The sequence below is a fragment of the Saccopteryx bilineata genome, chromosome 4 (genome assembly GCF_036850765.1).
Source record: "Saccopteryx bilineata isolate mSacBil1 chromosome 4, mSacBil1_pri_phased_curated, whole genome shotgun sequence".
NCBI lineage: Eukaryota > Metazoa > Chordata > Mammalia > Chiroptera > Emballonuridae > Saccopteryx > Saccopteryx bilineata.
The window spans coordinates 231,658,547-231,671,146 of record NC_089493.1 but is presented as its reverse complement, the minus strand read 5'-3'; the positions used below and the strand labels follow the sequence as shown (position 1 = coordinate 231,671,146).

The following is a 12,600-nucleotide window of genomic DNA, read 5'->3' as shown; positions in this document are numbered from 1 at the left end:
CTGAATCAACTGGTAGTCATTTAGAGTACATGTACAAAATTGTTTATTCAAGTGAATTAATAGTAATTAAGTTCTTACAATAGCCTAGTATTATTTTGGGTATTGTAAGACAATTGATCGAGTTTCTAACTTTAGGAAATACACATACTTTATGGAGAAATTAAACAATAATACAACAACAAAAATAAAACAGCCTAATTAAGTGCATTAAATGTCCAAAATAAATAAACAATATAATAAAATAAAAAAGAGTAGAGATTAGTTTTTTTTAATATATGAACAGCATCATTCCAAGCACAAACTAAACTGCCTCTGAATTTATATATTATAGAATACTTATATTCCATTTCAAATATTTCCAACAGATGTGATGATTGCATACATAAATAATCATTTGATGGCTCACTAAATAATTACTGAGTGGTACTATACACGAAGACACAACTGAGTAAGATACAGTCCTAGACTGCAAGAATCTCACTGTATATAGTAGAGGAGACAGATAAGTTAAAAATTTTATACCCAAATAATAGAATGGGTAAACTGAGTCATAGTCAGTTTCTTTCAGACACTTCATGAAAAGCTAAAACTGTAGTAACCAAGCACTGAGAGTTTCGTCTTCATTACCTCTCTCGAAGCTGGTCTATATCCATACCCAGATGGTAAATTTTTGTCTTCTTCACATCCTTTGGCTCCTGGACTGAAGTGTAATTCAACATGAAAGCGTTCCTCTGAAGACAGATCCTAAAAAAATTTCACAGAACATTTTGAGAATGAGAAACTTCAAGCTACTTATTCACCTCAGGGACTATATGGAAATCAAGAACTCTTGCTACCTTGTTAGGATCCTCATAAAGCATGATAACAATCTGAGTCATGTAGTTGAGCTCACTGACAACAGTTAAATAATCCATAGCTCGTTTCCACTGGTCATCTTTTGCTTCCTGAATAAAAAATAAATGGAAAACATTTTCTTATATTGTACTACTTGAAAGTCACTTTATCTTCACTATGGTAGCTCACTTAATGCTGAGTGACACCACAAAGAAAAGTGAATAGGTATATGCACAAATCTTTAGAAATAACTCCACTGTATTTGTCTCAGTAAATTACTTAAGCTTTAAGTAATTTTTAAAAATACCTTACCAGAAGTATTAGAAACTCTTGTGGTAAGTTATTATATTTAACATTTAGAAAATTAAATTTAACAGGGTGACATTGATCAATAAGAATACATAGGTTTCAGATAAACATTTCTTCAGCATTTGAACTGTTATGTTATATACTAATCACCCCCCCTCCCCCCAAAAAGGCTTCTGGTCAAGATGGCAAAGTAGGTAAATATTGTATTGGCTTTCTCTCACAACCACATCGAAATTACAATTAAACTACAGAACAACCATCATTCAGAACCACTTGAAATCTAGTGAGACAAATTCTATCACTAAAATATATAGAAACAGCCACGTAGCGGTGGAAACCATGAGAAGATGGTTCGAAACCTGTGTGTGATGGTTAAAAATCTGGAGGAATATGTCTGTTGCAGAAGTTCCCCCTGAGGAGTGAGAGGTCCCCGTACCACACCAGTCTCCCCAGTCCAGGGTTTCAGTGCTTGGAAGAGAAATCCGCCTTCTGTGAATTCACTTCTGCCGGTGAAAACCAGCAAGGACCTTATCTGAGCGAGATGGAGAGCTGGAGGAGTCCAGACATTCCTCTTAAAAGGCTTGTGCCTGGTCTTGCTTAGCCTCATTCACTCTGAGCTCTAGCACTGGGGCAGCAGTTGGAAAGTTGCTAGAGACACATAGGGAAAACTGAATTGTCTGGCTCTGAGACGAGGACTGGAGGGGTGCCTTTCTCCTAGACAGAAGTGTTGGCAGAAATCTTTGTATCTTTGCTGAGTCCTCCCACCATAGAGCTGGCAGGCAAGCACCATATCTGAGTTCACCAAACTAGCTAAAACTGTTTGCCTAACCTTGGTGATTCCATGAGACTCTACCCTATCCAACTTTTGGGCCTACCCAAGTTGCTTCCAGCAAATGACCATCTTGGTCACAAATTCTTTCAAATGTTCACAAATCCCAAAGAAGTAGCATTTGACATAGGCAGCCATGTACCTCTTGCTAAGTGGCCCTAGGCCTGGCACTAGTGTGGCAGCTGGACTCAGTTTGCGGCATGGCCTCTCCCAGGTACCTCCAAACCCAGCACAATAGTAGCCATCTGTAGATCACTCTATAGCTCATGTCAGGTGGCCCTGGGCAGAGTACAAGAAGCAGCTTGTCTTGGTCTGTATCTCTAGTCAGGACCCAGAGCCAGCTGACCAGGTGGCCAGCTTCACATGATGCCAGAGCACCACTCTACCACTTCCATGAGCAACAATCAAGGGGCAGACTTGGGAGGCACCAGAGCCCTGCAGAAGCAAGTTCTGCTCAATAGAGTCAGCCCTTGCAAAGCAGCTCTGCCTCTGTAGTCGTGGCCAGTCTTCACAGCCAATCACACTGTGGTTAAATCCCTGTCATTGAAGTGCCAACAGCAATCAAAGTGCACTGAAACAAAGGGCAGCCCACACTGGGGGCACACTTATAATGCCCAGCTAGAGTAACTAGGGAGGCTTTGTACTGGGACCTACAGGACACCTACTGCATTAAGGTCACCCTATCAACACTGGGAGATATAGCATTATCTACATAATACATAGAAACAAACAGAGAGAGGTAGCCAAAACGGGGAGAAATGAAACATGTCCCAAATGAAGAAACATGAGAAATCTCCAGAAATGAACTAAAAAAAATGGAGGCAAGCAAACTATCAGATACAGAGTTCAAACAATGGTTATAAGGATACTCAAGGAACTTAGAACTTCAACAGCATAAAAAAAGACACAGAAACCTTGAAAAAGAACCAGTCAGAAGGAATACTGTAAGGAATCAACAGAAGATTAGATGAGAAAGAGGATCAAATGAGTGATTTGGAAGACAAGGTAGAAGACACTCGACAGAGCAGCAAAAAGAAAAATGAATTTTAAAAAATAAGGGTACTCTATCAAGCATAACAACAGTCATATTATAGCAATATCAGAAAAAGACAGCAAGGGATTGAGAAGCTATTTGAAGAAATAATGACTGAAAACTCTCTAACCTGATAAAGAAAAAGGACACACAAGTGCAGGAAGCACAGAGTCCCAAACAAGCAAACTTCAAGAAGCCCATACCACAACACACATTATAATTAAAATGCCAAAGGCTAAAGACAAAGAGTGAATCTTAAAAGTAGCGAGAAAAGCAGTTAGTTACCTACTAGAAAGGTCCCATAAAACTGTCAGCTGATTTCTCAACAGAAATTTTGCAGGCCAGATGGAACTAGTAGGAAATATTCAAAGCGATAAAAAACAATGACCTACAACCAACATTACTCTACCCAGCAAACCTATCATTTAGAATAAAAAAACAGATAAAGAACTTCCTAGACAAGAAAAAGTTGAAGGAACTCATCAGCACCAAATGAGATGCTCTATTAATAGACTAAAAATTCTACATATGGTACATACATGTGTTTGTCTAAAGGGCTTATTCACTTAGCATAATGCTCTTCAGGTCTATCCATGCTGTCGCAAAAGGCGAGATCTCCTTTTTTCTGGCCACACAGTTCTGGGAATTTATAAAAAAAAAACCCAAACCAAAATACACTAATTCAAAAGAATATATGCATCCCTGTGTTCATGGAAGCAGCCCAAGATAAGTAGATAAAAAGATGTGGCACATTTGCATATAAGGTTTTCTTTCAGAAGACCAAAAAAACAATCAAATTCTGAAAAATAAAAAAAGTAAAAAGACATACTGATCAACAATTTCTTTAAATGTAAATAGATTATATATTCTAATAAAAAGATACAGTGTAGCAAATGGATAAGAACACAAGACCCTTACCTATTATAAGAGACTCACTTCAGATGGTTAGACACACACAGACTTAAAGGGATAGAAAAAGATATTTCATGAAAATAGAAATTGAAAAACAAAACAAAACAGGGATAGCAATACTTATACCAGACAAAATAGACATTTTTAAAGGCCATAACAAGATACCAAAAAGTACCCAGCAATTCCACTTCTGGGTATTTACCTGAAGAAACTTGAAACACTAAATCAAAAAGATGTATGCATCCATATGTTCATTGAAACATTATTTACAATAGCCAAGATGTGTAAGCAACCTAAGTGTCCATCAACAGATGAATGGATGTACATGTACTATAAGCAATCCAAGTAGAAAATTCTATCTGGAGAGATCAAACTACTCAAAGTCCAAAGTCTATAATCTATGGTCAACAGGGTCTACTTAGACCTCATGAACATCACAGATAACTTTCCTTCATCTATGTCATAAACATCACAAATATATAAAAGCATCCAACATTTTTTGTATGCAATAAGAGTATATAATATTTTTTACTTTAGTATAAATGTGGCTTTTAAAAAACAAAATTTGATATGCAAAAGCCCAAATTTACAAGACCACATGCTGATTATTTTTTAAATTTTAGCATATGTTTCATTTTTAAATTTAGACATTATACATTCTTGAAGAAGCTTTCCCCTTTTGAAGTTTTTGGAAGAGTAAAGTTAAACCAGCATCATGTAATTTGTGTAGTTCCATGTATTCTTAGCTTCATTTCAATAATTAGCTATTTACAACTCTAACTGCTCTAATGCCAAGCCACAGAGCAGCTACTCCCACCCTAAGCAACACTCTGGGCAAAAGCTGCATCTGTGTGTCTGTGTACTGTCTGTGTTTGCAGTGGAGATATACGCCAAGAATCATGGTTTTGTTTTTTCCAGAATTGATAAGAGAAAACACAAATTAGCATAGTATTACTAAGTTTCAGATGTAAATCACTATAAATGATGGGTTTAAATTAAATAGTAAATATTTTCAATAGGTGAAAAGATCTATTGGACTTCGTGATAACACATTATTAAAAAGAACATCTAATATCTAATTTAATGTTGCAATTATATTTTGCTAGGTTATTTTAATGAACAGATAAAATTAAATAATATTTAGTAACATCTTTCTAACCACAATTAACATGTAAAAATTCATAAAAATATTTTTAAATTAAGCACCATTTTATACATATATATGTATTCCCTGAAAACTTATTTATAATCTTATTTCCTTAACAAATCTTTTTTATATATCTATTATGGAGAGATGGATTTTACCCAGTCCACACTAAAAAATCAAGTTTCAACGAGGAAGGTACTGAGCAAGGTTTTAAGTATTATTTTTTACAGGGTCTTATAAGGACATTATGAGTTCAGATATAGTTTATATTTCAAATTAATATTTTAAAAGTAGAAAATAGGACATCATTTTGGTACAGAGTTTAATCTTTACTTAGTAAATACATGTAACTTTGAATTAAGAAGCACTCAAGAATCTGTGTCCAAAGAGCCCCATCCATATCTGGACCTGATTTAGACGATGAGATCCTAGATGTCAAGATTATGCTGTAATAGAAAAAGACTGGGGGAATATTGACAAAGTTAAGTGAATTTTCCATATGGGAGAAATATAGATTGTGTGGCCAATGAACATATTTTCCAAAGATGGCCACCACAATATATCCTGTCCCAAGTACTAATTTTACAGTGTGAAAGTAAAATTCCATTCACCCAGCAATGTGGGTCTATTGCCCCCTCCTTTAACCTACAGCTTACTCTTGGAACTCAGTTGCTATGTTTTGAAGTAGGTCATATGAAGAGGCCAGGTATAGGTATTCTGCCAAACAACCCCACCAAGGTCCTAGCTGACAACCAGAAGGAAGCATGACACATGAGAGGAAAGCTTTGAGATGATTCAAGTCCCAGTAACTGTCTGACTGCAACTTCATGAGAGACCCATAATAAAACTGCCTAAAAGATCACAGTCAATTCTTTAAACTGTGAAAGATAAAAATGTCTGTGATTGTGGCCCTGGCCAGTTAGCTCAGGGGTTGAGCATTGGCCCAGTGTGTGGAAGTCCTGGGTTCGATTCCCCGCCAGGGCACACAGGAGAAGCACCCATCTGCTTCTCCACCTTCCTCTCTATCTCTCTCTTCCCCTCCAGCAGCCAAGGCTCCAATGGAGCAAAGTTGGCCCAGGCGTTGAGGATAACTCCATGGCCTCTGCCTCAGGTGCTAGAATGGCTCTGGCAACAAGGGAGCAACGCCCCAGATGGGAAAAGAATCGCCCCCTGGTGGGCATTCCAGGTGGATCCTGGTCGGGTGCATGCAGGAGTCTGTTTGACTGCCTCCACGTTTCTAACTTTGGAAAAATAGAAAAAAAAAGAAAAGAAAAATGATTGTGGTTGTTTTAAGCCAATCACCTTTGGTATGATTCAATACACAGCAGTAAATAAAAGGCACAATATCCAACCAAACACGAAGTCCTATCAATTCTAATCCCTAAAGAACTCAAATTCATCAGCTTCTCTTGATCTCACTGCCACCAGCCTATGACATCACCTAAAATATTTTATATTGTTTGCTTAAACCAGCGGTTCTCAACCTGTGGGTCGCGACCCCCGCCGGGGTCGAACGACCAAAATACAGGGGTCGCCTAAAGCCATCGGCGACCCCTGTATTTTGGTCGTTCGACCCCAGCCGGGGTCGCGACCCACAGGTTGAGAACCGCTGGCTTAAACAGATCTTTTCCAAAAGAGAAAATGTCTCTATCCCCAATACCAAGCTCAGTGTGTAGTATATGTATATATAATATAATAAAGCCTTGACAAATAGTGAATGATGAATTATTAAAATTACACAGTGCCTGATCGGTGAATAGAGCATTGATCTAGGACACTGAGATCCCAGGTTCAAAACCCTGAGGTCACCAGCTTAAATGCAGGGTGACTGACTTGAGCAGGGGATCATCAACATGTTCTCATGGTCACTGGCTTGAGCAAGGGTCATGGCTCAGCTTGAGCCCACTGCCCTGTCAAGTCACATATGAGAAGCAATCAATGAACAACTAAAGTGACGCAACTATGAGCTGATGCTTCTTATCACCTCTCTTCTTTCCTGTCTCTCTCACTAAAAATAAATTTTAAAAATTACACAGTAAAAACAGGTGTTAGTGATTTCAGTACAAATTCAATGAAACATATTTAAGTAGATTGGAATAACATTCTACTTACATTGCATAAGGCACCATAGCGAAGAATTGATAGTAAAGAATGTACATGACTTTCACTGGTGAAATATAATCTGGTACGAACATGACGTTCGGGAGACAGAACACCCCTGGAATACCTAATGTTAAAGAGAGACAGTGTTAAGACATAACCACATAATCAAAACTTATTAAGTACTGAAATTATTTTATAAAATGAAATTTAATCGTACTAGAAGTAAAAGACCATTATAAGTAAATCTATCATTCTTAAACCACAGAATTATCTTAGTAGATACTCCTTTAACAATAAAATAACTAGAACTAACTGGGACCTTTTAGTCAAAGAAATACCTTATAGTCAAGTTCACTGTCAGTAGGTCATTATACCTCCTTTACTAAAAATGACAGAGGTCACAGCCCGAAAGGAGCTCACAATGTTTATGCTGTTGAACGGGGTATATATGAATACTGTGAATAATGACACATATTCCCTTGTCACTTCAGTTCTCCCCCCGATTTGGAGTGAAAAAGAACCAGGACTGGAAGTGTAACTACTAGGAATACCCAGGTAAGCTGTATTTCCACAGTGTGCCAACTGACGCACTCTTGATTTTTAAATAGAAATATTAAAAAGTAATTTAGAGTTGAAATATGCAAAAAATAGATGCCTGTAGATTTAAATATCAGTACAGTCTCTTACACAGGATGGAGTTTATTTACAGTGTCATCATCTTGGGTCCTCTGAAGGTCTGAGCGAATTTTTCTAACTAGAGGAGTACAGTAGCCTTTGGCAATCTCCAGCTTTTCAGCTTTGGTTATACCATATTCCTGAACAGAAAATACATGACATTAGAAAAAAAGGGTACAACGTCAAAGAGCTCTAACAAATGCATTGCTAAATTAAAGAACTTTAGCCTTTTTTTGAATACTGAACAACTCCTAGTTTACATCAGCAACTGTAAGTATACTATCCCCAAAACTGTTTAGTATCATTGAGAGAATTTATGGTGCAACTAAAAAAGCAAGTCATTTCTAAAGAAGGGAGGATGAATGTATTCTTTATGGACAGTAAACTGGCAGGTTTTAAAGGTACAAACAACCCCAAAAGAAAGATGGATTAAGAAGACAAACACTAAAGCACAGAAGAAACAGTCAATAAACATATAAAAAGAAATATAAGTCAAAACAATGAGATTTTTATGTTAAAATCTCAAAAATTAAAAAGGCTAACAAAATCTTTTAAAAATCTTTGGCTAACACTTTAAAAGTTTTAATTGTGGTGAACAAAAAAATGTCATAAAACATACAAATTTCCTAGTGTTTATAATTATCATAGGTTAACTAAATTTCTAGTGGGAAATTATAATATGAAATATTAAGAAAAAATTAATTGTAATAAAAATTACAGTTCAAAGGAGTAGACAGAAAATGACCCAATATGAAAAGGAAAAAAAAAATCTGTGATGTGAGTGTAAATGGGAGGACAGAGGAAAAAATGAAGATGGCAGAAGGTGAGATGGGGAAGACAGAGAGGAAAAGAAGAGAGAATGCAGAGGAGAAAGAAACAGATGTACCCTCTCTCTCCAAGTATAATCTGGAATATGTAAATTTGAAGGCTGCTTCCTGTTACCACGTACTTCCCATATAGACAAATATAAGTGCAAATACTAGATTTGAAGACTGCCTGATAAAGAAACGGCTGCTTGATTACAGATGGAAGACCTATGAAAACTGAACTTCTTGGGGTCATTTCCCTTAAACTAAAGCTTGGTTGGTTCAATCATCTTGCCAAAATAGATGACTGTTAATTAAGAATACAAAAGGGATATAAAGGTAATTGTGTATGTATAAGTAAACAAAATGCTGCAATTAAAAATCATCAGGGGGAAAAAAAATCATCAGGGGAAATTTTTGTTGTTAGCAAAGCATGAAGAAATAGACACTCATACACTGCTCCTCTAGAAGAAAACTGGTAAAAGATTTCTTAAACTAGAGAAACAGTATTGAGTAAATATTCAGACATTGTAAAAAGAGTAAAAGAAATCTTAAAAATTGATTTCCAAATATGAGAAATAGTTAAATAAATTAGTATTACATCACACCATTCAGCCATCAGAAATAATATGTATATATAGATTTACTTATATAAAATGTTCTTGAAATGAAAGGAAAAAATCAGGTTGTAAAACAGCATACTTTTCCTGGTTCTATTTTCAAAAGAATATACTTGTTATACACACATATTTAAGAGAACATATATCTGCATGAATTTAAAGGAAAAGGCCTTTAAGAATTTTCCAAAACATTAAAATGTTTCTCTAGTTGGTATCACAGTGGTTTTTTTTTTTTTTTTGCTTTTCTAATTTTACAACAAAGTTATATTACTGTTATATTACTCGTTCCCTTCAACAGTGTTATTTTGCTCATTTGCCACAACTGACCAGAGCAAATTATTGTTAAATATTCAAGTTTTCATATGTTATTACAATGTTTCTTTCATAAACAACTGATTGAAATAACAGATGGGGCTATTTGAAAGTTTATTATGTGGTGATATTTAATGAGTGTCCTTGAATTTAACATGACAAATATAAAGAAGCCTCTGTATTTCATAATCTATAAATAACATTAAGAAATTCTTTGAACTTCAATAAATGTGTGTCATTTCAATGAAGAAAATCTAAATACCAAATTTAGTCTTTAGACATTCTTATCTATTGCCATACCATTGTTATTATTTTAAAGTATCATTTTTAAACCAGAGCTTCTATTTTCTGAGGACTGAGACTAGTTAAAAAGTGAAAAATTGATTTTATAATAGCAAGAATACCTATCATAATTAAAATTAACTGTTAAAATAACTAAAAGTAATAAACCATGTTTGTCAAATTTAAGCTTAGACATGATTAGAATTACCCAATTTACATTGCATAGATATATGAACTAATTCATTATAAGAATGGAAACCAACTTTTATAGAGGCACAGCAACACTGTGCACAAAAAGCGTATGTATACACATTTTTCTTGCACATATTAAACAAGTAAAAATTTTACATTATTGACTCAGTCGTCAAGTCTCTAAGCTTGAATATTCTTTATTTGCATGAGAACTATGTATAGTATACATATACTAATGGGGATACCCTCTAAAACTGCCAGTGGATGCCTGAAAACGGTCAGTACCAAATTCTTTGTACACTGTTTTCCCATATACTGTTTTTCTTATATATATATATATACACCTATGATGATAGTGTCTAATTTATAAATTAGGCACAGTAAGAGATTAATAGTAACAACAAAATAGAATAATTACAATACATATACTATTATACTTGATTTGGGGGGGTGAAACACAATACGGTGTACAGAGATGTGTTGTAGAATTGGGCACCTGAAATCTGTATACTTATATTAACCAGTGTCACCCCAATAAACTCAATTAAAAAAAATGGGTGAGAAATTTCTTTGACTATTTAAACAATGTACCAAAAATACATATACCAAAAGAAGAAATTATCTAAAACCCTATTAATACTTGAGTATTCTTTTGATCCCAGCTCTTAGAAACCTATTTTTCATTCCCAATTTCTAAATGTTTCCTGTACATAACTGAGAAAAAAGAGGCGGGAGATTAAACAAACTATGTAATAACTCAAATATTATGTTAACAAATCATTTATATTTATTTACCCATTAAGTACACGATACATTTAGATATATTGAAAAATCTACCTTGAAAAATGCATATAGCCAACGTAAATATTTAAAAGGGCTTTCTATTTAGTTTATCTTTTAAATATCCTTTTAAATCTTCTCTACTGTAAGAATAAGTACAACTAAGATGCACTGAGTCTGGACTAATGTCAATGTAATCTAACACAATGAAAAAATCAAGGTTTTATTTATGCTTCCAATGTGAATTGAAAATTTTTACCAAAATTAAGAGTAACCACTTTTCTCAGAATCTTTAATAAGAAAAATTTGAATGAACTCTGTATCTTGCATTTTGTAACAGAGATGGATGCTGATTCAGTAACTTTACTGAATGAGTTATAATCAAATTAGTGTTAGCTCAATGATCATCTATATATCTTGTAGCTAATACTGAGTTCAGCAGAATTTAGTATGTTTATTTTTATGGTAATCTTAAGTTATTTATACAAAAATGGAATTTTTAGTTTATTAATAGAGCATTTCATTTTGCAGAATAAACTCTTTTATTTAATAAACAAAAGTTGCGCCCTGGCTGGTTTGCTCGGTGGATAGAGCATCAGCCTGGCATGTGGACATCCCGAGTTTGATCCCTGCTCACGGCACACATGAGAAGAGACCATCTGCTTCTCTGTCCTTCCCTCTCCCTTCTCTCCCTCTTCTGCTCCCACAGCCAGTGGCTCAACTGGTTTGAGCATAGGCTGCAGGCGCTGAGGATAGCTCAGTTGATTCAAGCATTGGACCCAGAAGGGTGTTGCCAGGTAGATCCTGGTTGGGGCCCATATGGAAGTCTGTCTCTCTATCTCCCCTCCTCATACTTAAAAAAAAAAAGTTGTTAGTGAACAAAAGTACTTGTTTCTAAGCCAGTATTTCTTAAAGAGAGGTCCAAAGATACATTCCTAAAGTTTGAGATATTTTATCCTTTCTTTTAAAAAGAATTTATTTGCAAATCACTGACTTATACAATATATCTAAAATTGTCTATATTATATATCTGACCGATCAAATATAGTTGCTCTTTCATGCTGAAAGAATAAACTAATCTTTAACATTTACCTGGATAACCACATGTAAGTTGCGTACTATCTGAATTCCTAATTTTTCAAAGTCTTCAGTTTTTCCTGAATTTTCTGTGACTATTAGCAGGAGAGTGATATTATTTTAAGCATTTTTACATGAGTAGTTTTAAAGAAGGCTGCTTTTGTCATAATCTTTGTACTTTTCATGCATTTCATTTTTTCTGCTTTTTAACTGTAGTTCACATTGGAAATGTCTAAACTACTCTCTTCTCCCCTTTAAAATATGCAAATAATCTTTTAGTAATTGAGATGCCAAAAGAGCATCCAGAATTATTTTATTCTACAAACTCTCTTACCTCAACTTCTCCTTTCACCCCTTTATGTCAATCTGATTCTCTGCTTAATTGCATTGTAGTTATTTGAATTCTGGTTCACCTTTATTTTTATCTTCCAATAATAAAAAGACCTATGAACAACCCCCTTCTCAATAACTACTTAATGTCTTGACATCTAAATATTTTCAAAACTTTCCCATATAGTAAAAAGAGTTATAATATTTACATAGGACCACAACTACCTTTGTCTCTCACTCCCTGCACATCTCCAAAGCACAGGCCTTGTAGGTGTACAACAGGTGCCCAATAAATATTTAAGCAATTTATTCCATCCTGTTTTTAGTTGTCTTGTTTGTGTTAGTGTATTGTTGTTCTT

General features: G+C 35.0%; 1 protein-coding gene across 18 annotated transcripts in view; it reads right to left on the bottom strand.

The window, feature by feature from the left end:
- PPIP5K2 (diphosphoinositol pentakisphosphate kinase 2) overlaps positions 1 to 12,600 on the bottom strand; it is a 71,643-nt gene that overhangs the window by 20,937 nt on the left and 38,106 nt on the right. For all 18 annotated transcript variants that reach the window (XM_066273928.1, XM_066273926.1, XM_066273931.1 and 15 more), the window contains exons 20-23: positions 7,855 to 7,982; positions 7,177 to 7,291; positions 837 to 944; positions 628 to 744 (exon numbers count right to left, since the gene is read on the bottom strand). In XM_066273928.1, coding sequence (XP_066130025.1) covers positions 628 to 744; positions 837 to 944; positions 7,177 to 7,291; positions 7,855 to 7,982 — 468 coding nt within the window. The remainder of the gene's footprint in view (positions 1 to 627; positions 745 to 836; positions 945 to 7,176; positions 7,292 to 7,854; positions 7,983 to 12,600) is intronic.